Genomic DNA, 26,531 nt, shown 5'->3' on the forward strand with positions numbered 1-26,531 from the left:
CAAGAAAGCAGAGAGTACAGGGCAAACTAGAAACTTGCTGAACTGTCCTCTTTCCACTAGAAAAACAACATTTAAAATTGGAAAGAAAACTTACTTGCTTTCTGATTAGGAGAGTATGGATGGTGGCATAAAAAAACTATGTGTGAGACGCTTTTGCATGACAAAAGCTATGAAAAGCTGCTTTTCACAACAGCAGTTGAGATAGATTATAATCATTACTTGTTTATCTTTCTCTACTATCCCAGCAGCTTTTCAACACTGAACTGATACTTTCTACTATTCTCATCTATTTACTATTTTCATCAGAGGTTTTTTTTTTCCAAGGGTGTGGTGGGGTTTTTTTGTACATATTTTATAGCTCCAGACTTTTGGCACGCTTTGTCCAACAACTTTCGACTGCTGTACTTCCTCCTTCTCTGTATCTTTTCATTGCAGACAGGATTTTTAAACTGAATTTGATTCTCAGCATTGCTATCCTACTCTGCTGCATACTTCAAATGTCACACACAATTTACCGGAACAAAGTCCCAAAATATTCCAAGAGATAAGCAGCATACAGCCTGGACACCCATATTACGCCAGCGCTTCTGAATTTAAAAGGGGGAGATCTAGAGTATTGCTTCAGTAGTAATTTGTACCATGAATGTTCCTTGGAGAAAAATTCTATTTCAAGTTTCATCTTGAAGACTGCTTTCCACAGCAAAAAGAAGAAAGGGGAATTTCTGTTCTTCCAAATATCATCTGAATCTCATATGATAACCAAACACACAGAGAAAAAGCAGAAGCAAGGATGACATGATGACAAGGGAAATGTTCTGGGCACTCCATTTAAAATTACTAACTATGGTTCTAGCCAAGGCTTTGATGATGTGAGGGATCAGAAGAAAAGGAGTTGGGCATGCTGATACAAATCAGAGCTTATTGGAAAATTTACTTAGACTGGGTGTAAAAGGAGAAGCACTATTTTTACTCCAAATATTGTTTCATTACAGTTTATGACTCATCTTATGTGAAACTTAAACATAAGACTGATTTGCAAAAGCATGGGGGCATGTTAATTAATTATTTCAATTTATATAGCCAACCATTTCACTTTTATGTGACTCTAGCAAGAGTCTACTGTTCACATTGTAGAGGGTCTCTGCCTGTGCAGTTGAACTTCATATGGTAGCAATACAAGCTGTGTACTTTATTTGAAAATGGAATCAGTACAATTTCTTGAATCCAGAAAGATGAGATATCTGGTCACAATCCTGCCCAGCCTTAAATCCAGAAAGGAACTCCCAGCTAAATAAATATGAGGCAGAGTATTTTCTTGTCAGAGAACATAAATAGCAGAAGATAGTCCAGGGCTGCATTACAGATGCACTGGGAGAGAGGGAAGGAAGGAAGGACTTTATTTTAAATTTTATTTTTGATTAAGTTTCTCAATTTCTCAATAGAGTTGAGAAATATTTTGGTTGACACTGAAAATAACATCCAATTAATTATGAGGTAGAGAAGTTACACCACGACTCTGCCTTTGATCAGCTTATGCCTATGTGCAGTATATTTTCCACTTTCCCCAGCCTTCCTCACTGCAGTATGTTGGGACAGCAATTCTTTGCATCCTGGCTGAGATTCTGAGAACTGCTGTCTCAATTCATGCAGGCCAAGGAGCCTCAGGTTACGAAAAAACCGTGTAGTCCAATGCTTGCCTTGCCAAGTCCTCTTTCAATTATAAAATCCATGCAGGATGAATGGCCATGATATCTGTCTCCCACAATTGTTGAATTGTTACTTTCATTCAGGGCTGCTAATCAATCTACATGCTTCCACATCCTGTTATACCAATATACAGAACCGCTCATTAATGCTGGTGCAAACATTTGAGTTCCAGTTTTTGTGTGTCTTGATTGATATGACTATGTTTGGCCTTAGTGCTGAAGTCAATGCAGAATGTCATATCAGCATGAGAGCAAGATAATTTCTTTTTATATTTTTCTTTATCTAGGGTTCCCAAATTAAGAAATCTTAAAGAAGAACAATTATTGTTCTAATTCTTTTCCTTTGCTTTACTTTTCTTTATTGACATAGAGTGATGAATATTGGTGAATAAGTTTTAACTTCTTTCGCAAATGAAGGTAAATACATGTGTCCCAGGATAATGTTGCAAGATCCAGTCTGAATCAGTCACCGGGACCAAAGGTTTATTCTTCCAAGTTTTTGGACACGTGTTAAAGCCCATCACCAGGGAATTTCTTTCTCTCTGGAATACGTTATTTCTTTGCATGAGGAAATTTGCTGTGATAGGAAACTGAAAATGACTACAATATAACCAATTCATTTTTTCCCAAAGCATCCCTGGACAAAAGAATAGGAATAAGATAAGGATAGAAAGAACTGGAGAAAAATCACAAAATACAAAGACCTGGAAAGAGAAGTAGAATGGTTATGGCAAAAGAAAGTAAAGATGGTACTAATAGTGATTGGCACCTTAGGTGCAATCCTGAAACATCAGGAGCACTATTAGCATTGACTAAATCCCCATCCATCAATTGCAAGAGATAGTTTTACTTGGAAAGCTTATATCTTGTATAATACCTTTAGCACCATCAAACAACATTTTCCTATCCCAGGTCTTTGGGAAGGACTTGATAGGTGGACAAAATTGTCAAAATCAGTCTAAACATCTGGCTGATTCTCCAACCAATCAAAATAATTTATTAAACTTACATGCCACCTGAATCTCAATGATTTTAGGAGACCCACAACAAACAGTCCAATCTTTGTATTAATAACGGGTTTCCAGAAAAATTGGAGACTACAGGAACCATTTGCACTTCAATTTGAGATGCAGACAACATAGACTCATCCCCAACAGCCTGTACCTGTGTTCAACAGTGAAGGGACACGGGGCAGAAAACATCCTGCAAAAAGCACAGCTCTACAACACAGTCCTTTCAGCAGTTCCAAGAAATCTTGACACCCATTTGCACCCTAAGGACACAGACAAACCCCAAGTGGCTCAATGACTCTCTAAAAGAATGCAAATGACCAGCTGTCTGCAAGGAATATAAATCCTTCCATTCCTCACCATCTAGTCAGAGCTGAAGAAGCTTCTTGGATGAGAAGCGAAATGCCTTCAAAGAAAGAAAAACAAGAAAGTCGAGTTGCCTTTTGAAAAAGCACCCGTGAGACAACCATGACCTGGATGACTGAAAATCTCTATAGATGATCAGTGTAGCTGAATCTCCAGATCATAGTGTAGACACAAAAATATCTGATTAATGTAATCATTAAAAATATGGTGCCTCAAACACTAATAGTTATCACTAGTGGCTTTTAATATTTGTAAATGTTTTATGCTTTTAATTACATTTTTTTCTTTTTATATTTTAGCTATGCAGTGCCTTGATGGCATTCATCACACCATGCAAATAAGTCATACAGCTATATATTATATTGTTATAAGTTCTTTCCTTTCTTGCCTCCCTACTCTTTCCTCTCCTCCCTCCCTCCTTCCCTTCCTTCCTAGTTCTTTTATGTGTACCCAAATCAGTGGGCTCTAAAACCCAACAGCCAACACAACCACACAAGTCCTTATGCAACACACACACAAACACTCAAAGGTTAGTACTCACTGATCACTACTCTGCTCTTTCCCACTTCTACTACATCTACTACTACTACTTCAGTTACCACTCCTTATGAGTGCTACTGCTGGAGAGCACTCTCTTTTTCTATCTGCTTTAGGCTGCTTTACAGACACACATACCCTTCCCTCCCTTCCACACACCAACTCCACTACCTCCACCTGTCTCTCTGCTTTTGTAACCAACAATTGCTGAGCTGGCTAGGGAGAAGCCTTAAAGGGAGAGGTGCTGGCCATTTGATAGGTAGCCTGTCCTCTCACACCTCCCTCTCTGTCATTATCTTATTTCCTTCTTTCTCCCTTCCTTCTTTTCTTCTCTCCCTCCCTTTCTCACTGTTCCTTCTTCTTCGTCCCTCCTTCCATTTCTTCTTCACTGTTCCTTCCTTCCTTCCTTCCTTCCTTCCTTCCTTCCTTCCTTCCTTCCTTCTCTCCTCCTGGCCCTTCATTACTGTTTATCATAGATGGGTATATTGGGTAACCTTTTTTGTGAAAGAGTTTTTGATTTGCATGAAGTCTGGTGGAATGGAGAAATTAGTGGGATATGTTCATCTCTCCGTATAAATTATGAAGAAAAAGAAAGAAAGGCCAAACTCTAAACTCTTTTCATCAAGGAGTGAAAAATGTAAAATAAGTTCAAAAGGGATTGATTCTAGCAAAGAAATCAGTGAGAAGGCTCTGAAATCTTGCTTTGTTCCCTCAGACTAAAATACTCAAATGGATCTTGAGGTAGAGAATAAAATAAAATATCACAGAGGAGAAATTTTCTATCAAGGGGTCTAGACAATGTTAGGCACAGACATTGCATGGATTTGGCAGATACTCAAATCCTGAGATAGAGCAGGGCATTTAGGAAACCATTTTCACTGGCCTAAAATAAAGTGGACAGGGCAATATGAGCTTTGCTCAGATCCTCACTGAAACTCTTTTTGCAAATGCAGGAGGGAAAAGGGGCTTTTTGAGAAACCCAGGGGCAGAAAACTGGGGGGGGGGAGAGGGGGCTAGAAAAAGGATGTGTGAGATTTGCAATCAGGTTACCATTAGTCACCCAAACCACAGTCTCTTCGGAAATTGAGAAACAATGGAATGAAGAAGACTTAGTTTTGCTACCTGCTTCTTAATAGTTTATCTCTGTCCATCTGTCTCTCTATCTCTCAGTGCTGCATTAGCCATCCAGTCCACCTTAGCAATTTAGTTATTCTTTATTTCATTTGATCTGTCCTATCCTTTGCTATCTATTCCTTCCTTTCTTTATTTCTCCAGTCTTGCTTGTTCTAAAACATTCATTTATTAACCTACAGTTCTACTCAAGTGAGCATTCTCCAAATAAAGTAAATCGTTATTTATCCTTCTCAAATAATTATTTAGAAATGACTGCAACCATTTTCCATTCCAATTTGCCCTTCCTTTGCTATCCTATTTACATTTTAGTTGACTGCCTTGATTCCCCATGTTATTTCCCCAGAATTTGCCACCTTCTATCCCTGCCATTTTTTATCTATTATTCATTTATTTCATTTATTTCATTTATACCCCGCCCTTCTCCCGGAGGACTCAGGGCGGCTTACAGCCAGTTTAAAACAATCCCACATAAATACCAAATACAAATCTAAAATAATTAAGAATAAATATTTGAATTGGCCGCTCTATTAAAATTTTGTTAAAACCAATTAAAATACCCCCTAGGCCAGTCCTGCCTGCTGNCATGGCGCACTTTAAAGGTGATAATCAGCACCTTGAAGCGCACTCGGAAGACCACAGGCAGCCAGTGCAGCTCGCGCAGCAGCGGCGTTACATGGGAGCGACGAGTCGCTCCCATCACCGCCCGCGCGGCCGCATTCTGAACTAACTGGAGCCTCCGAGTGCTCCTCAAGGGAAGCCCCATGTAGAGAGCATTACAGTATTAAAGGAATAGTATGCATATTCAATAGGCAGCCATAGTCTCACTGACTTCGTGAAATACAAGCAGGTAGGACTGGCTTAGGAAAGCGATTCTATTAGTCTAACTGGAACTGTACTTTATTTCTATAGGCAATAGAAACAGAATCTTGAAAACTTGACTGCGTTTTGCATTCCTTTTCTCTTATACCCCAGTGAATTAGGGTAGAAGCAAGCTGAATTCTTAATGTTTTCCTTGTTTCCCAGACTCAACATATGTTTTTGTGACAGACTCTGCATAGCTTCTCCAAAGTCATCTCAGTCCTTATTAGTGCTGTGGGACAGAATGGGAATTCAGATTATTCTGATGGAAGTCAATGGCAGACAACTTCTGTATTGTTGCCAAGAGCCTTCCATTAATATAAATATGAAGTTACCAAGAGTCAAACTCAACTCAAGGGAGTCTTATATTAAAGGTATGTAGTCTGACATTTGTTGCACTGATGTTTTTATGAAATTTGACATATCTTGCCTCCTAAAATTCTAGTTTGTGAAAGTTGCCTCTGTTTGCTGCATTATGGAAAAATGTAATCCATTTTTCAATCCCTCACCAGATCCAGGAATCAAGACAGATCACACTATCTATGGAGTAGATAATATTATTAGACTAGTTCCAAACATTCAGATTAGGCTACTGAGCCATCCTAATCTCTGCACAACAAATTCTAAGATGCATTCCAGATCTAAAGTGAAAGACATACAGTGTGTTACTGAACCAACATATGAAATTGGAAAATGGACAAAGATGTTCAGCAGGATCACAAACTATTAAATAAGAAACCATTGAAACATGAAGGGACTATAAAACAGGAAGTTGGAACAAAAATTCAAGCGAGTATAATCTCTCTCAAAACACCAGAGCTGGGAGGAGTTCCCAAACATACAGTAATAAAAGGTAAAGTTGAATAGTTACCATGGATTAGAAAACATACTATCGGCTTTAAAAAGAGATGCATGCGATGCAGTACAGTGTCAAGTTATAGCAGTGTCAAGTTACAAGAAAAAGTACTTTAGAATGTGAAATGCCCAAATGAGGAAATTATTACTATTTTGTTCCTGGTAACTGCCTGGACAAGTCCCTGCCAGTTTCTTGTCAAGACTTGTGGAAATGGTTTACTCTTGCCTTCTTATGTCTGAGAGAAAGTGACTGACCCAAGGTGATCCATCTGGCTTCATGCTTAAGGCAGGACTACAACTCATAAATTTCCCAGTTACTAGCCGGAGGCCTTAACCACTATAGCAAATTGGCTTTCCAAATGAGGAAAGCAAACTGGCAAATGTACAAGATACACAAAAAAATAGTTTTGATGACCTTTTGAGGCATATACCATTAAAGACCATCATATCCATTGAGGACTGTATCTTTAAGAGCCAATGTTTTGAGGACCCTCTTATTAAAGACTACATAGACACTGAAGGAAGGCTATAGAGCAGGGGTGTCAAACTGCCGGCCCATGGGCCAGTTTCATCATACCACAGCCGCGCCCACCCCATTGCCAGCAATGGCGAAAAAGCTCCGATACATTGTGCGGCGTCACGTGACGTCGCGAGTTTGACATGTCTGCTATAGAGTATCTTCTGACAAGAGTGTTCTCTGACATATCTGGCCACAAATCTATTGCCCCACTTCTCTTCCTCAATAATAAACAGCATTTTAATTGCTTACAAGAGGCAGTTTGGTATAATGGTTAAGGTACCAGACTAGAAACTGGGAGAGGGTAAGTTGTAGTTCAGTCCTGGACACAAAGCAAAATGGGTGACTTTGGGCCAATCAATGTCTCTCAGGCCTAGGAAGCAGGCAAGGGCAAACCACTGTAAAAAAAAAAACTTGCCAAGAAAACTGCAGGGACCAGTTCAAGCAGTTTTAAAGAGTCAAGATTGACTTGAAGACACTGTAATTGCTTACAAGACCTTTTTATGATTCTTCCAAATAAAATCTCTCAACACACCCAGCTATTTTCAGTGTAAACCTAGAGGTGAAAAATAATGGATGTTATCCTGTTTCTTAAACATGAGCTGAATTGTAATGCAAATACCTATAACTGGTTTTTATGGCTGCTTCTGTTGCTCCAGGCTTCACTGCTGAATCATTCTATTGCTAGAAGATAATGGTCATTACACCTCTTCTACTCATTGCAGTAAAAAATACTTCCAGGTTCTTTGTTTACACAGGTCAATCTCAGAGAGCACCAAAGATCCCTGAGTTCAACCCTGAGCTACAAATATTGTCTTCTGTCAGAATCTGATTTGCATTTGGTGTCTTCTGGGAACTTTTTTCATCTTCTCAGTCTAGCTTATAACCCTGTGATTTTCTAATGATCTCCCACCCAATTGTTTATCAGATTCAATCCTGCTCACCTAGTCAGGAATTTTTTTAAAAAAAAATGGGTGAGAGAAATGTATGGAGGATATGGCTAGTTATCACTACCAGTGAAGATAGTTGAGATATTTTATAACCTGTATCCTCATGACAAAGGTAGACTGTAAATGCAATCTGAATACTTAATTTATACAATGTAAATAGCAACCTTGTAGGATAAGATATGGAGGTAGTTTGATAAGATCAGGAATGAGGTACTACAGAAAAGTAGGAAGTAATTTTTTTTCTTCGAATTAATATGGTTCTGATATCCTCCATCCTCCAGTTGGTTTTGGCTCTAAAGAGCTGTCCATTGGTCTTTTCCCGGTACAAATGAAACATTTAAACAGAAACAGATGAAGAAATGCTCCCCCTCCTGGAGAATAAAGAAAACTATTTTTAGAGAACCGGAAATATTGCTGATGGTTTCGCTTAGGTAGCTACCGGTAGCTGCTACAGTACATAGAAATAAATGTTAATTTTTCTCCATCTCGTTCCCTTTAATTCAAAGACAAATTTGGGTTAAGAATGTCGAAGTCTTGAATAATTCAAAAATCCAGATGACCCCTAGATGACAGCAAGCAATTTGGATTTTCTAAATTTCATTCCCAATATCTAGCGGGTATCCGAATCTTTGCAGATCAGATCTGATACCTAGCTTTGAAACACTGTAATTTTTTATTATTATACCATAATATTTCATGGAATATATGTATATATATATTATTCCTGAAGAATATTTATACAGAAAAGAAACAGCGGAGTCTTTTGATAAAACGAAGACAACGGGATGAAGAATTGCAAAGGGAGCGTCCAACAATAGTTTGAATTAAAAGTCTGAAATGGAGTTTCCTGCTTGAGCAGGGGGTTGAGCTAGAGGACCTCCAAGGTCCTTCCAACTCTGTTATTTTGTAATTGTTATTGTTAAGGTATACAAATAAACTACGCTTCCCATCATACATATGGAAAGCAAAGTCACTCGGCCTTTTCCGGTCTACTGCCATTGAAGAAAACTTTTTTTATCTCTCTAAACAAAGTATTGTAGATCCCGTGTGCTTTTTCCTCTTTAAATTGAAGTGGGCGAACCACAGTTCTTCCAAATGAGGACTTCAGCTTATAAATGGAAAAATGGATAATTCAAACAAAAATCCAAAGAATTGAGTTTCAGACACTACAACTCCCACAATACCTTTCGCCAAAACATACCCGCATCGAACCCACCCACATAGCCTTCTCTTCATTGATTGGCGATTATTTCGGAGCGTTCGCACCCGTAGAGTAAAATATGCGCGATTTTATTGGTCGCTGGTGCAATAACTCTAAAATGTCGGGGGCGGGGAGAAGGCAGAACCGCCGTGCAGTTTGGCGGGAAAAAGGATCAGGTTTTCGCGCCAAGTAGAATTACAGGAAGAGTTCTAGTGTGGTTGCCTGTATATGCGTGGAAGAAAAAGCAGCCTAGGGGGGAATTCATCTCGAGTCTGAGATGGCAGCACCCGCGCCAACTACTTTGGATGATGCTGAATTGCGAGAAGCTCAGCGAGACTACTTGGATTTTTTGGATGATGAGGTGAGCAGGGGTCAGAGTTTGGGCTTATCCAAGCGACAGTCTTGCTACTAAGCCGTAAAAATGCTTATTGGCAAGATCTTGTCGTGGGAGGAATTCAGGAAAACAGTTTTCTGCAAAATAATGGATGGAATCTACTTCGTGAGGAGTTAAAATGGGATTAGATAATTTATTTTCTAAAAGGAGATAAGCACTCTGCTCGGATACGTTGTATTACAATTCCTGGAAGGAATAGCACTTAACCTGACGAGTTTCAAATCTGTTCCATTAAGAATATATGAGTATAATTCCACAGCCCCAAATAATTTGTGAAGGATGAAATAAGTAATGGTTTAGCTGCTTAATAATGGTTTAAGCACGTTGTTTTTAATCCTTTTCGTGCAGCTGTCTTCCATGGTAGGTCAGTCCCTTAGAAGGGAGCGATCAATAGAGGCTAAACCTTATATAGGCTTTCACTTGGATGCAGGACTTATATGGAATACTTTATTAATAAAATCACGAGGAACCAAACTTGATTGTAAAAGACTACCTTTATTTTGCTAGTCAGTTTTTAACTAAAACTCCATGATCCCTTGCTATTGCCCATGCTAATTAGAACTAATGGAAGTTGAAATCCAAAACATCTGGAAAGTGCCTGCTCTCAGCTGAAACAACATGATACACAAGAGGAAAGGATAGGAATGTTATAAATTCCTTAAAACCAAAACAACCTGAAGTACTATTTAAATCCATGTGGGACCCTAACTGCCTAGAATAATGTCAGCTAGAAAGAAGAAAACTATTCCTTCTCTTAAAAGAAAAGATCTGGATAGGGCAACTGATATAATAAGAGTACAGGTAGTCTTTAACTTACGACCACAATTGAGCCCAACATTTCTGTTGCTAAGTGAAACATTTGTGAGTTTTGCTCCATTTTATAACCTTTCCTGCCACAGTTGTTAAGTAAATCCCTGCAGTTGTTTAAGTTACGGGAATAACATGGTTGTTAACTGAATCTACCTTCCCTATTGACTTTGCTTGTCAGAAAAACACACAAGCTGTTCACATGACCCCAGGGACACTGCAACCGTCATAAATATGAATCAGTTGCCAAGCATCTGAATTTTGATCACGTGACCATGGGGATGTTGCAATGGTTCTAAGTGTGAAAAATGGTCATAAGTCACTTTTTTCAGTGCCATTGTAACTTTGAATGCACTAAATGAACTGTTGTAAGTCAAGGATTACCTGTATGCCCTCCTTTTATTTATTTTGCATTAGATGGATGCTTCCTTCTTTTCATTGAGAGAATAAGTGAATCCAGGAATTTTCCCCAGTTAAGGGTTAAGAGAATTTTTAGCTGCACATGGCTTATTCAGTGGATGGAAGAAATGGGGATTGTGGCTCTTCTCATTGTCCTCAGTAATACATGTTGAACTGGGTGGGAAATAACTGTTGTCATGTTGGAAGTTCTTTATCACTTATTGTTCCAGACAAGCAGAGAGTCCTCATTTTATTTAGAATTGTAAAGCTACCTTTAAAAATCTAAAGAATTGCTTAGTAGGAGTGTTTCATTTTTTAGGTGAAATTGGGAAGGTGTGCACTTTTATTAGAAAGGTGTCCTTTGAGCTTTGTAAAATGGGACATTTATTGTCAATAGCTTTTCAGGTTCACTTCTGTATGTTGCTTGTATTTTTTTGTACATACCCTGAATTCCAATACTTTCTTTCCAATGAATGCAAAGACAGTTTGCTTTACACATTTTTAATTTTCTTTTTTTGGATTGGATGACCAATTCTGATTTTTGTCAGAAATTATATAATTTTTTTAAAAAACAAAATCAAATTGCTCAAATTGTAAGGAAATATTGGCTTTTCATCAGGATGCATTTTTCCACTTATATTAATGTACTATTTTAGCAAAAGCAAACAATACTATGTTAAATATATTATTTTAAGCTTGTACTGTATGTGGATCCCATATTAGAGTTTTTAATATGTAAAATTTATGTAAAAGCAGAATTAAATGATTGTAGATTTTGAAAACTCAGCATCTTTTTGTTATTGTGTTATATTTTAAAGAAAAAAAAATTAAAGCAGTCTGCTCTGGGATGTATCTGATCAATTCTTTCACAGTATTTTGCATAAAACGTATCTACTGTATTTATCTGCCGGTTACAAAACCATGTTATGCATGTTCTTCATTTGTAGAACAAGGGCAAAATTATTCAGTTAGGGGATGTATAATGCTCTGAAGCATGCAAGAATACAAGTATAGCACCTGTTTCCATTCCATATAACAGATGCGTCTTTTCACGGGCTTGTGTGGCTGTTATATGCAGCTGCTGTATGAAGCTTAAAAAGTGGTTTAGGGAGTTTTGTAGACAGGTTCTATAGTATATAGTCCTATTAAAGTGATTGCAGAAAGAGAAAGTATTTATTTTTGTGAATTTGAGCATGATACAATTTCACTAAATAAACTTAATGCAAAACTTTAAGCATTGTGATAGTTATTCTCCACCCAGTTCAACTTGTGTCACTGAGAATAATGAGAGGAAACACAATCCAACTTCACTTAGAGAACATTGAATAAACCATGATGAAGTAGAAGGCCTCTTGGCCATTTTTCCATAGAATCAGAATAAATGAATTAACATTGTCTAAACAGTTCTTCTTACCTACCCTCCTTCTAGGAAGATCAGGGAATTTACCAGAGTAAAGTCCGGGACATGATTAATGACAATGGACATCGTCTGATTGTGAATATCAATGACCTCCGCAGAAAGAATGAGAAAAGAGCCAGTCGGTAAGAATAAGAATGTTAGCAAAGTATTTGGTTCCTCCCCAGAAAAGGAACTTGGGGTAGCTTATGTATGTCTTCCAGTCCCTGTCTCATTTAGGAATTTTTGAAAGCAACCATGCTTTGTGTTTGGAATCACTCTGGACCATTATTTTATTTGTGAACCGAATAAGGAAAGTTTTCAATAATCATAGTCTGTACACACTAACCCATCTCCCTTCTGCTAATTATAGTGTGATTGAATCCCTACAGAATGTTTTTCTAGGTTGTGCCTTTTATTCTGATTTAAGACAATGGCTGGCTCAGCCCTTGTAATATTCCTGGTCACTCTGATGAACTTTATGTAAGGTATTTTAAGGCTAACATAAGTCCTTATATCACTCTAAGACAAAATGCTGTTACTTAATGGCAGTTTTGTTGCATGAAGGTTACCATCATGGGAAAGAATGACTATTTTCAGAGGTAATTTTGCTTATACATGAAGATTGTTGAATGCTTTACCATGTTTCAGGTCTTATTTGTAATGTTAGATTTCTAGTCAATAACTTGAAGAAATGAAGTTTTGATTTGAAGAATCTCCTGGAGATTTGGCTTTTATAAATAAGAAGGCAGAAGAGTAGTCCATAATATATTATCTTTGAAATACTTGAATGTCAAAGCTAGGTCATTTGGATTATGTTAACATATTGGGAAATGTAATCTGCTTCAGTGATGGCAAAATGAAATGGTGAAGTTGGTATTCTGGTGAATTTGACTCCTAGGGACGAGTCACCCTCTGGGACTTGTTTTGGTTTCTCAGTATGTAAAATACTAGGAGAGAATTTGCTGAAAATCTTTAGTCTATGTACTAACAAGGCCAACTCGGAGGATTTTGAATCCAAACAAAGTTGGGCAGTTGCTGTGACCAGGGTTTTCTAATTCCCCCATTTTACTGATGTGCATAGAATAATAAGGATCATTAAAAGAGCATCCAGAAGTCTTTATTTCTATTTTTGGAATGTTGTCAACAATTGTAATATTTGTTATTATATGTTAATCCATCTGGGCATTAATCTATACCAGTGATGGCGAACCTTTTAGAGACCGAGTGCCCAAACTGCCACCTAAAACCCACTTATGCATCGTAGGGTGCTGGGTGGGTGTGGCCCATTGACTGGGTGTGGCCCATTGGGTGGGCGTGGCTGCGGTGGTAACGGCAGACTGGGTGGGACTAAAAAGTTCAATCAATTCCAACTTTGCAAGATCTTTTTTTTCCCGCGAGAAGTTGAAATTGACCGATTGATTGAATCTTTTTTTTTTGCACATAGCGGCGGAGGCCTAAAGTGAAAAGGTTTTATAAAATCCAGTTGAAGGCCTAGGATTGGGGCGACAGTGCGCGTGCCCCCAGAGAGGGCTCTGAGTGCCGCCTCTGGCACCCGTGCCATAGGTTCGCCACCACTGATCTATACATTCCTTTAGTTACACAGTAAGGCACATGTTATAAACCAAATATTCTACAGTACTGGTCTTATTAAAAATAACAAATTTCAGTGACAATCAAAATATCCTTTCTAACTTTGTAAAATTAGTGTTTGTATGGCTAGACTTTCTCTGATGCTTGTCATTGAGCAAGTGAGGGCCTAATTTCTGATCTTTAACCACGACTCAGGGTAATAGCAAAGGTTCTAGGTAAGTGCAGTATAGGAAAATTTAAAGATGGTTAGCTTACTTAAAGATTACAGTGACAGATGCAATCTTTATTTTGAAAGAAGCACTGGGAATTAACAACATTGTTAATTCTTGATAGGGTTGTTTTAATGAGAATTGTTTTCCTGTTATGATATAGGCTTTTTCTGACAGGACATTAAAACTCTTGTTCATCTTTGCTGCAGTTTGCTGAACAACGCCTTTGAGGAATTGGTGGCTTTCCAGCGTGCCCTGAAAGACTTTGTTGCTTCTGTGGATGCTACATATTCGAAGCAGTATGAAGATTTTTATATTGGGTTAGAAGGCAGCTTTGGATCTAAACATGTGACACCTCGGACGTTGACATCCCAGTTTCTCAGCTGTATTGTCTGTGTGGAGGGTATTGTTACAAAATGTGAGTGAAGCAGTCTGTGCACTAAAAGCTGTTCAAAGCAGCTTTTGATTCCAAATGGATGGAATATGATTGGTGAATGATTATGTTTAAAAAGCAGTAACTCCTTCAGTTTTAGAAATCTTTGGGACTTGTGTGGGGGGGGGGAGGAAGGAACATGGTGGTACCTACTTTCCTGCTAACAATATATTATCCAATGTACTCCATGAATAACGAGGCTTTCTTTCTCTCCAGGGTTTTGTAAAAGAGTGAAATAGACATTTAAGTAATAATTGTTCCAATAAAGCTAAACATTATACATTCAGGATCAAAACGAGAATGTTGAGAATGTTATTCAGAAGAATCATTTGAAAGTACTTGTGTTAAATATTTTTGTGTGTGTTTTTAAGGGCTTAGAGCAGATTGTGATGCAGTGTTATCCACTGTTATCTTTAAAACAGTCTAGGAATAGATTAAAACAAATTTAATGGGATTGAGTGTGCAATTGATGTGAAAAGACCTGGTATGTTACATCAACTTAAAACATGTAATGTTTTGCAATCTAGCATGGGAACATCTGAAGTAAGTTTTCAGACTGAGGGTTGGCTTAGCCCTTTTCTTTATTTCCAGATGCCTTTTCTATTTCTATTCCCGTGTAGGCTCTTTGGTGCGCCCAAAGGTGGTTCGAAGTGTGCATTACTGCCCTGCGACCAAGAAAACCATTGAGCGTCGATACACTGATTTGACTTCCCTGGAAGCTTTTCCATCCTCTGCTGTTTATCCCACCAAGGTGAGCTGTGTGGATTCAGAAGGCTTTCAAGCTCCTAGAAAAGAAGTGTCTCTATTATGAAAGAATTGTAAAAGATATTAGGATACAGACATGATATAGTTAAATATTTTTCGACCCCCAAATTTGGTGCTCAGTATTTAATGCTATAAATAATATAAATAATGTTGGTGGCACAACATGTACCCAAGAATTCAAGTAATCTGCATAGCATATTTATATGGGGAATATAAATTCAAATCCCACTTTTTAGCAAGTAAACCAAAAAACCCTCTTAAAAAAAACTAGTAAAAAACAAAAGTACATTCTTGTAGGATGAAGAAAACAATCCTCTTGAGACAGAATTTGGCCTGTCAACTTACAAAGATCATCAAACCATCACAATCCAGGAGATGCCAGAGAAAGCACCAGCTGGACAACTTCCTCGCTCTGTAGACATCATTTTAGATGATGACCTGGTAGACAAAGTAAAGCCAGGAGACCGAATACAGATCATTGGGACTTTCCGTTGTCTGCCAAGCAAGAGAGGTGGCTACACTTCAGGGACATTTCGGTTAGTAGTATAAGCTGCTTTATTGGTTTTCGGCTGATGTACCAAGCCTTGAGATCCATGTTGCATCAAGCTCTCCTGCAACAAAACCATTTCCCAGAATAATGTCATTGCTTTTGTTTTGCTGTCCTTCTAAAAATTTGGCTTTTTAGAATCTGCATTTCCAGCGACTTTCAAGCCTTGTATTTGGGAAAATAATTTGGTCTATCGGTGAACATGCCACGTACATAAAATAGTGCTAAAGAAATACAGCAATTATTAGAATGTAGTGGAATCTATGCTCCTGAGGCATTTTCTTTCATTCTAAACTGAGTTAAAAATAAAAACTGTTATTTTTAAAATATTTGCCTTAGCTTTGACACAGCTATAGGGTCTTCACGTTGGACTGTGCTCAACATCAGAACTTGCCAAGAGATTCCTCCCGCGATGGTTACTCTTGAAATTCAATGCAGTAGAAGCCTTAAATTAATCTGGTATTTGTTTAGCTAATAACATTTATAGTACTGGTATTAGTGTTCCTGTAAAGCTGCAGAGAAATGTTTAAACATAAAAGGAAAAAGAGTGATTGTCTTGATTTATTCCTTTTCAGGACCATCCTGATTGCTTGCCAAGTAAAGCAAATGAGCAAGGAAGTCCAGCCTGAATATTCATCTAGAGATGTTAGCAAGATTAAAAAATTTAGCAAACAGCACTCAAAGGTAAACTGGATGCTGGCATTTGATTCATTACACATGTTCATAGAAATTCAGGTCTGTTATGCCCAGGGATGGTTTGTCTTAAAGTACAAATATGATTAATTGTAAAAGTACTTGAAAATTATGGATATTTGTATTCTTTTACTTTTTTAAAAAAGGTTTCAGACTATATAATAAGTGGACAACAAAAACTGAAGTTATACAATTCATGCTAGGTACAGTTGACCGTGCTAGGCAAATAATTTATTGAATTTATACACTGTCTGACTTCCAGGATCTCAAAACACATTGAATTACTGTTATGATATAAAAAGTATAGGTTTCCACTGTATTATTGGTAATTAACATGTAGAAAAGAAATAAACAACTAAAAATAATATAGATAAATATTTGATTTCTGTCTTCCCCCTTCTTTGTACTCCAACTGTTTTTCGGTATTTATAAATTGTAGAAACCAATGTTTGTATTTGCCTTGCTGTGTGACATACAGTATATATAGGGTCCATTCTTGCTTAAATTTATTTACACCACTATACATACCATCTGCATATATACCTGTTTCTGTTTGGATTGTATAAAAATTTTACTTTGTGTTCTTTTAATCTTTTTTCCATTAGCCTTTTTTAAAAAAAGTATGCCCCTCAAATTGTTTACATATTGTAGCAAAATGACCTGTGATGTTAAACAGTGAGATGAACATAGCCTCCTATATATATATAGGTTTCAGTGATATATCAAGCATACACACACACACACACACAAGTTTCAGTGATGTAGCAAACCGTTAAGAATAATGAGAAATGAATTTGGTCTTTCTACCCCAAATTCACATTTTTGAGCTAGCATGTAATATTTTAATTTTTGATGAAGCAATACTTTTTATGAAGTAATAGGGTAACCCCCCCTTCATACTGTTTTTTGACTTTACTCCTATGTGGATATTCTAGTTCAATGTTGTCCCATTTGTTTCCTGCATCTAGGATGTTTTTGAACAGCTTTCAAAATCTCTGGCTCCCAGCATTCATGGGCATGAGTACATCAAGAAGGCAATTCTGTGTATGCTCCTGGGAGGAGTTGAAAAAGTGTTGGAGAATGGAAGCCGGCTCCGAGGGGACATTAATATCCTACTGATTGGTATGTCATGGAGGCCTTGCATTTTGAATATTCCAGAAACACTGATCATATCCTATAATAGGAGAGTGCAGCTGGCAATTATGTAGAATTTGAGGGACCTAGATATGTCTATAATCTATTAAAGAGGAGGATTGGGGGGAGAAGTACTTGAGGGGCTGTCACAAAAAAGAGGGGATTGAGTTATTCTCTAGGGTACCAGAGAGCAGGACAAGAAGTAACGGATAGAAGCTTGTCAAAGAAAGATGCAACCTAGAAGTAAGGAGAAATTTTCTGACCATGAACAATTAAGCAAGGGAATAGCTTGCCACCTGTGGTGGGTGCTCCATCACTAGAAGTTTCCAAAAATAGACTGGACAATCATTTGACTGGCATAGTGTAAGACACCTCTCTTGAGCAGAGGGCTGGACTAGAAGATCTCTGTGGTCCCTTCCAGCTCTGTGATTCTATGTTCTAAACAGTATCTCTTGTACTTTCAGGTGACCCTTCTGTTGCGAAGTCTCAGTTGTTACGTTATGTGTTATGTACTGCTCCTCGGGCCATTCCCACTACTGGCAGGGGTTCTTCTGGAGTAGGCTTGACTGCTGCTGTCACAACAGATCAGGAAACTGGTGAGAACTTAGAAGCAAATGATGTGCAAAGGGAACAGGTGGTACAGTCAAGAGAAAAAAAGCAGCTGATAGTCTCACTGCAGCCAAGAGGACTGATTGATTGATTGATTCAATTTATGCCTACTATTGATGAGTTGCTTTATGTCTATTTTGAAAATTTGAATAGCAGTGAACAAAGAGCTTGAGATATAAGTAAAACAGTGACCTAGTGATGCAGTATTATGCTAAGGAATTAAATCTTAAGCCAGCGTGAATTGGGCTATATTCACAAAATTTGAAATGGACAGACAAGACAATTCCCTCTTATTCATTATTTGTCATTTGGACTGCTGCTGGCATGGCATGGAATAGAATATTATTTAGCATAAAAGAGTGAGGATATCAAATCCTTCATAATTACATCTAGTGTATATTATAGATGAAATAGCTCAAAATCCTGTCATGCTTTGGACTGAAAAATAACTAGGGTCAGTCCTAGTTAGGATTTGAACAGAAAAGTATCAGGAATTCCAGGTCTTTAGGTCAGATTGGAAAAGAAAACTTACCCCAGTAGGCGGCAATAACAACCCACCTTCATTTTGTTGCAAAAAAGCCCCCAACAACAGCAGCATGATCAGGGACTGTCATGTTTTTTAGCCACCTAGGTCTAATTGTGTGATAATCCAGGACCTTCCTATAATATCTGAAACTTTGCTAGAATTGGTTAATCTCACATTAAGATTTAAAAACAACAAAATGTTTTCTTAAAAAAATTAAATCTTTAAAATTAAACCATTTTACTTTGGAAGGATTGTGGGTCCCGTTTTGAGAAGTGATTATACAGGGACTGTGTTGTCAACTTTTCAGTTAATTACCTTGGCTTTTCAGTAGATGGGATAATACTACTATTTCTTTCAGAGAATGGAGCAGTAGTGGAAAAACGGTACTTAAGGTGGCTTGAGAACTTTAGTAGTCTAATCCTGACTTAGAAACTCACGAGAGCATTCTGTTCAACCTTTATATACTTTCTAGCCCTCTCTTTGTTTCCCCATCCTTAGGAGAACGTTGTCTGGAAGCTGGTGCCATGGTCTTGGCCGACCGTGGAATAGTGTGCATTGATGAATTTGATAAGATGTCTGATATTGATCGTACTGCTATCCATGAAGTGATGGAGCAAGGCCGTGTTACTATTGCCAAAGCAGGCATTCAGGCCCAGCTCAATGCCCGTTGCAGTGTATTAGCTGCTGCGAATCCAGTCTATGGAAGGGTAAGCGTGGAAGGGATTTCATTTTGATAAGCTAGGTGGCAACTTTCTGCTACTACTGTTATATTTTTAGTTGATATCATATTGCTTACTTATTGCCCATAGTTCTTAGTTGCTTACTTATTGCCCATAGTTCTTAAATTGAGGATTTTTTTTAAGTCAGTATGATTTTTCAACTGATTATATGTTTTCGTGCCTGCTTTTGTGGAACACAGCAATACTTCATTAAATTCTCCAGAGTTAGTCCATATATTACTATTTCCTTGCACTTGGTCATCCAAATCTATGAAGATTGGCATCCTACTGGAGTATTGTCTGCCTCCTTTTAATACTGTATTTCATTGGGGTTTTTTTGCTTATTACATACTGCATTGTTATTGAATGTTTTTTTTGTATTCTCAGCTCCATATATCACATAGATTCATAAATGTACTTAGTCTGTGTAGTAGAAAAAATATTTGTATTTACAACATATACAAAATCACTTCCTATGTAGCATGCAGATGGGAAAAAGAAATAAAATTTTGAATTATGTGATTTTTGCTAAAGAAGAAGTTTTGATTGACCTTCCTCTACATCTGCTGTGCTCAAAACAACAGCATAATGAAGCAATACAAGATTTGAAATTTGAGCTCTCTCCCCCCCCCTCTGTGTATGTGTTTGTAGAGATAATGTGAAATCTTAACATTCTAGCAGATAAGAGCTGCTAACTCGCTAACCTTTTCCTGCATTTTTGCAGTATGACCAATACAAAACTCCCATGGAGAATATTGGCCTTCAGGATTCTTTGCTGTCCCGGTTTGATTTGCTCTTCATTGTTTTGGATCAAATGGATCCAGAACAAGATCGGGAAATCTCAGACCATGTCTTGCGAATGCATCGTTACAGAGCAGCTGGTGAACAGGATGGAGATGGTGAGTCTTTGACTTCCTTGAAATCTATCAACTGGGTCAAACATATTCTCTATGATGTTAGATAAAACTTTTCTGACTTATTTCAGAAAGTTCAGATTATTTTATACATTTCAATAGACGAAAGTGTTGTTTAATGTACTGATATATTCTAGATAACCCTAAGGAATATTTTCCCTTACTTTTCTAGCCATGCCTTTAGGCAGTACAGTTGAATTGCTGGCCACTGAGGACCCTTCCTTTACCGAGGAGGAAGATCAGGAGCTACAAGTGTATGAAAGGCATGACGACCTATTGCATGGACCTAGGAGGCGGAAGTAAGTATTTCCTTCACTCACTGTCTTGTCAAATAGTGCTTGCCCATGAAGAATAGAGGTTCTGTCAGATGCCACCTCGATACTCCACTACTACATTTCGAGAACTTCCTTCAGTGCCAGTCTGCCTTGAACTCTAGGGACCAGGTGGGAGGGAAGCATATTTCAGGGGAATGAAAGTTCACCATTCCTGTCTCAACGTCAACTGCCTGGGAATGGAGCCCAGCTGCATTCCTCAGGAGACCATTCTAAAAATATCTCTTAAATTTGAGTGGACGTGAGGGGATCAAATACGGGAGGCACCTTTTTGGAGGAAAAAGTTACACTTGGGATTTTGGCATGTGAATTTCAGTTCTGGCTTCTCGTTACTATGTTTCACTTGACTTCTAGTAAACTATATCTTTCTCAACCTGATATTGTAATGCAGGGGTGTCAAACTGCCAGCCCGTGGGCCGGTTTCATCATACCGGAGCCGCGCCCACCCCATTGCCGGCAATGGCAAAAAAGCTCTGATACGTTGTGCGACGTCATGTGACGTCGCGAGTTTGACATGTCTGTTGTAAAGGATCTTTCTTAATTAGAAAGCTAAGGCAAGTCTGACCGTTTCTGAGTTCAGGAATTGGTTTATAGTTGCATCCTAAAATTCCACTCTCAGGTATTAAGACTAATATCAAGGAGCATAATTTCAGCAACCACATTTTCTTAAAGGATAGTCAACCTGTTGGTTTCTTTAGCTCCGCTTCTCAGTATCTGCCCAGAGCATGCTGTTTCTGTTTAATTACAAATCAGTGATTCCCAGCCAAAAATCCCCAGAGATGGTAATTAGACTCCTATTACCCTCTAATAAACGGAAGCTTATGCATTTTGTTTGATCACACTCAGAGAGAAGATCGTAAGCATGGAGTTCATGAGGAAGTATATTCATTTTGCCAAGATGCTGAAGCCAGTTTTGACCGAGGAAGCAGCAGCCCTCATAGCCCAGGAATATTCTTCCCTTCGCAGTCAGGAGCAGATCAGCTCTGACAATGCCAGGGTGAGTCACAAATCAAGCTCTATTTTTTGCAATGTGCACTGCTTTGAGAATCATAATTCAGTCTAGAAATCTTTCTTTATCTTAACGTCCAATTGAATTTTGACAGGAAATCCCCTTCTGTGTGGAATAAGGGATGCAGAAATGCTGCAAATTTCATGATCTGGAAAGGCTCATAAAATAGGCCATCTAGCATGGTGTTGAATGCTAGCCAGGATTTTGGAGGCATGCCCCCATTTTTATACACAGCAACCTCATTGAATTCCCATCTAATACCTGTATGAATGGAGAAGTCTAGTTCAGGAATAGGACCCAGTCCTAAAATACTGTTGTACTGCACCAAACATGCTTACGTCTGTACATGTGCACAACACTTCGAATGTTGATCATCTTTTCATCATCAAAAGCATTCAGACTTGACTTGCTCTTTTCAGACTTCCCCTATTACAGCCCGAACTCTAGAGACGTTGATCCGGCTGTCAACTGCACATGCTAAAGCCAGGATGAGTAAAATAATTGAGAAGCAGGATGCCAAAGCTGCTGTAGAGCTGGTACAATTTGCTTATTTCAAAAAGGTAAGTAAACAAGAGTTGTAAGAAAAGAATTAAAAACTGGGCTGATGCTGAATAGTGGTTGGTTTGCATCTTTGAATATAGAAGTGTCTTCAGAACAGGTAGTCCTCGACGTACGTCCACAATTGAGCCCAACATTTCTGTTGTTAAGTGAGACATTTCTTAAGTGTGTTTTGCCCTATATTTACAACCTTTCTTGCCACAGTTGTTAACTGAATCACTGCAGTTGATAAGTTAGTAACCTGGTTGTTAAGTGGACCTGGCTTCCTATTGACTTTGCTTGTCAGAAGGTCACAAAAGGTGAAAACATGACCTCAGGGACACAGCAACGGTCATAAATATGAACCAGATGCCAAGCATCTGAATTTTGATCACATGATCATGGGGATGCTTCAAGGTCGTAACTGAACCATAGTCATAAGTCACACTTTTCACTGCTGTTGTAACTTTGAAAGATCACTAAACAAACTGTTGTAAGTCGAGGACTATGTGTATTCAACCGATGTTACTGATATCATTACTTGTCGTGTAATACCTCAATTTATACCGCGATCAGTAGATAAAATTACCGAAGCAAAAGGATATGAGCAGAAGAGATGGCATGAAATGTCCCACTCAAGCGTGTACAGGAATCTGCCCCTCCTTATTTGGATGCCAATGTAGGTCATTGGTTTCATTTTCAGTCATTGCCAGCAGCCAAGACTTGTAGAGACAGTAGAAACTATACCCATAATGAATGACTAATTATTTCTTTGGTGTGTCTGAAGTGCTTACGAAAGAGATGGAGGTTGTCCTGTAGACAGCCTTGTGACAGGATTACACAGTGTGTAAAATGGCCATCTGGTTTTGAGCCAGACTTACAATTCAGTTTCATCAGCAACTTTATGACACTTGCTGAGGAGGAAATTGTGATACTTTTCTAGTGATTGTTTGAGATTTTTCTTTGTAGCTTTAATCCTATCACGGGAGATGCCAGATGTTTTTAAGGCAATTACGTCTGTTGAAACTAAAATACTGGATGGTTTTATTTCTTTTGAGGCTGAAATTAGTATTTAAAACCATTAGGGATTCCCATCCTTGGAGGAAGAAACATGCGGCTCCTGTCTTCCTCTGTGGAACTCAGACCATCCTGGGCTTCTGAGCAGCAGTTGATTGGCCCAGATATGGACTCTTTGATTTCTCTCCACTTTCAAAGGTTCTGGAAAAAGAAAAGAAGCGGAAAAAGCAGACTGAAGAGGACCCAGAAGAAGAGACAGATGGTGAAATGTCCCAAGAAAGGGAAGAAAGAAAGAAAAAGAGGTAGATAAGAAAAGTGTTATAGGGGAAATTAAAAAACAAGATTTTAAAATAAATCCTTGATTTTAAAACAAAGCCTTGATCCTCCAGACTTGACAAACAGACTGTTAGCGTTAAAATGGAATTGAATAATTGGCCTTTTTCATCAACGTGTCCAGATGGGATTAACTTGAGGAGTTGTTTCCCTGAAACTGCGTACTTATAACCTTGGAATTTGGTAATGCTTTTGAGACCTGTTGTGTCTTGCATGTGCTGACCTGTTTGGGGTTTACGTGCTAGCACCAAATACTGTTGAACTATGTGGCACTTGGGAGTCCTAAGATTAGTAGCTATTTCCTGTTACCAAAACAGATGTAGAGACTTCATTTCCTCTTTATTAATGGATGGTGTTATCCATAATTGTTCTTCAGAATGGTCTCTTTAGAAGAAATGAAATGCATTTTCATCAGCCCCAAGGAATAATATTTAGCCAGCAGAAAAGCTTTAAAAATTTGGATTTCCTCCTAGATGTTGGGGCAATACAATAAATGAACCCGTCTTCCTGGAGACAAGAGTCATGTTGTTGATACCTTAGTTTCTGGATTTTGCCTTGTGTTGATATTGCCTGGTTCTTAACTATTATATTTTGGGAGAGTTTTTAATTGTATGTTGTGTTGACTTGCAATTATCCAAGTTAAATGGCTGTGTAAATCTTCTAAATGAATATATTTTGAAGATCATTCATTAAAAGGCTTACTATTAACTTAATGTCCTTCTACAGAAGGAAAACAGATTCCGGTGAGCAGTCACCCACAGAAGGGGAAACACAGGATCCTTATGACTTCAGTGACGCAGAAGCAGAAATGCCAGAAAGTAAGTCATTTCTTTCAGACTGATAAAGGAATAGATTCAGGCAAACTAAGTCTGTTCTGCTGTGAGTTTTGATGCACAGTGCAATCCTTCTGGAGTTTGGAAAAGATTTCGTTTATATCTGACTGTCTTCATCAGTTTGATCACATCTTTCAGAGGCTTGGTAGATTTGATCTTTTTTATTTTTTAATGTTTGCAGTTTTTAACCATTATAGGTAGCCCTTATTTAAAACCACAATTGTGACTGGCAACTTGGTCATTAAGTGAAATCACAACTGTGCTTACAATCTTATTTTAGCTGTCCTTTGCTTTACAGACCTGAAAATACCATTAATGTGAGGATTGGTCCCAAAGTTACTTTTTCAACACTACCATAATTGTGAATGGTTGCTAAACAAGGCAGTCACTGAATGAAGACTATTTGTATCTTATTTGATAGTATCTATCCAGCTTGTTCTTTGCCAGCCTGATATCTTCAATCCTTCCTAGAATAACTGATTTTTTTTCCATAAGGAATTTGAGTGCATAACATCACCAGACTGAAATGTTTTGTCATGGCAATCACGGAATCCAATTACATATATGGTCTGATGCAGTCTAAAACTTCCTTATTCATTATTATTGTTATCCAGGGATATGTGTAATAGCTACACATAAGGTTAGGGTAGCTATATAATAAAATATCGTACCATCTTCATATCTTGTGAGCCAGCCTTTATTGCTGCCTTTCCCAAGAGGTTTTATAGATTCTGAAAGATTGGGATGTCCGGGGAAGCAATGAGAGACTGCTTTTAACAGAACCAATGATTGCAGCAGAACAACAAGCTGACAAATGGATTGGCACCTAGAAATTCCTCTCTGGATAAATGGGGGGACCTGAAATTGCCAATAGTGTTCCATATAGGTGTCCCCCATGGGAAGACTGGCAGGTTTAATGCTTTGAGAGCCAAGAGAATCAGGTTTGCCCAAGTTGTAGTTCAGGGCCTTCAAATAGACACTGGATGTATCCTCTCTTAATTACTTCTATAAATGGCTTGTTAACTACTTCTGGGATATTAAGAACCTTTAGAATGACAAGTTTCATCACAGTGGGTTATCCAAATGTGGAATAGAGAAAAACATGGTAAGAGGAGACTTTGAAGGCTGGACAATAGAGGCAACCAGAAGGAACTAAATACTATAATTAAAGGAGTAGAGAACCACTAATACAAAATGAAAAAAAAATTAACTTTGGAAGAATTCAAGGATATTTGGCAACAATGCACTTAGAAATCTGTTTTAAGATTATCTGCCAACATAAAAATGAGTTTAAATGAGAAGATAGAAGAAAATGCAACTCAGAATTACTATAGATTGTTTTGAATATGAATTTAAAAATGACAAGATACAAGAATGATATGGAAAAAGTGGTTACACATTACTTACAAATGAAACAGACTGATGGCTTAATAACTAAAAGGGACACATAAATAATCAGAAGAGTGACTTGGACAACTATCTTATCTTAGACTTACAAAAGAGACTTGTTAAACTAATGAAGGAATTTCAAAGAAAAGAAGAAAAAATGAAAAATAAGTTCCTAGGATTTTATTTAAAGAGAATAGACACCAAAAGTTTTAAAAGTAAAAGAAAGGAATATAAAGTTGGTTTATTTGATCAAGGTTAAAATATTTATGATGTTCTTTCTAGTAGCTCTTAATAGGTTTTTCTTGACCAGAACTGAATGATGAGGCTTTAAAGATTTTTTTAAAAAAATAAGATAATGGGAAGAAGAGTTTTTTGTTGTATTTTTAGAGACAGTGATAAGCTATGGTGTTGAAAGTAAAGGAAAGATGTATTGTTAAATTTTGGAAAGCAGTTTCTGAGAGTAGACAAAGCAAAAATGATAAGAAATGTGTGGGACATTATTTGAAGGGATTAAATATTAAGATTTTTAGTATGTTGCTCTTTCTGGTGGTTAATGTATTTTTGAATTAAGCTTGAATGATGAGGTTTTAAAGATTTGTTTATAGATAAGAGGGGGCGAAACTCTGGCCCCCTCAGAGAAGGCACGCAACTTGGGTGTCCTCCTGGATCCACGGCTGACATTAGAAGATCATTTGTCGGCCGTGACCAGGGGGGCGTTCTATCAGGTTCGCTTGATTCACCAGTTGCGTCCTTTTCTGGACCGGGACGCTTTGCGCACAGTCACTCAAGCTCTCGTCACCTCCCGCCTG

The 26,531-nt window shown here is 38.0% G+C and overlaps 1 protein-coding gene across 1 annotated transcript in view; it reads left to right on the forward strand.

The window, feature by feature from the left end:
- The first annotated feature begins 9,329 nt into the window (after positions 1–9,329).
- The window catches only part of MCM3 (minichromosome maintenance complex component 3), a 21,934-nt gene continuing 4,732 nt past the window's right edge, over positions 9,330–26,531 (forward strand). Inside the window, exons 1-15 of the mRNA XM_015813764.1 lie at positions 9,330–9,495; positions 12,164–12,276; positions 14,142–14,350; positions 14,986–15,116; positions 15,428–15,666; positions 16,253–16,361; positions 17,339–17,492; positions 17,969–18,100; positions 19,138–19,346; positions 20,083–20,257; positions 20,445–20,571; positions 21,451–21,601; positions 22,033–22,173; positions 23,366–23,469; positions 24,227–24,318. Of these exons, the coding sequence (XP_015669250.1) occupies positions 9,412–9,495; positions 12,164–12,276; positions 14,142–14,350; positions 14,986–15,116; positions 15,428–15,666; positions 16,253–16,361; positions 17,339–17,492; positions 17,969–18,100; positions 19,138–19,346; positions 20,083–20,257; positions 20,445–20,571; positions 21,451–21,601; positions 22,033–22,173; positions 23,366–23,469; positions 24,227–24,318 (2,170 nt within the window). The 5' untranslated portion in view covers positions 9,330–9,411. The remainder of the gene's footprint in view (positions 9,496–12,163; positions 12,277–14,141; positions 14,351–14,985; positions 15,117–15,427; positions 15,667–16,252; positions 16,362–17,338; positions 17,493–17,968; positions 18,101–19,137; positions 19,347–20,082; positions 20,258–20,444; positions 20,572–21,450; positions 21,602–22,032; positions 22,174–23,365; positions 23,470–24,226; positions 24,319–26,531) is intronic.

The sequence above is a fragment of the Protobothrops mucrosquamatus genome, unplaced genomic scaffold, assembly GCF_001527695.2.
Source record: "Protobothrops mucrosquamatus isolate PMUCROS unplaced genomic scaffold, P.Mucros_1.0 scaffold192, whole genome shotgun sequence".
In the NCBI taxonomy this organism is placed as follows: Eukaryota; Metazoa; Chordata; class Lepidosauria; order Squamata; family Viperidae; genus Protobothrops; species Protobothrops mucrosquamatus.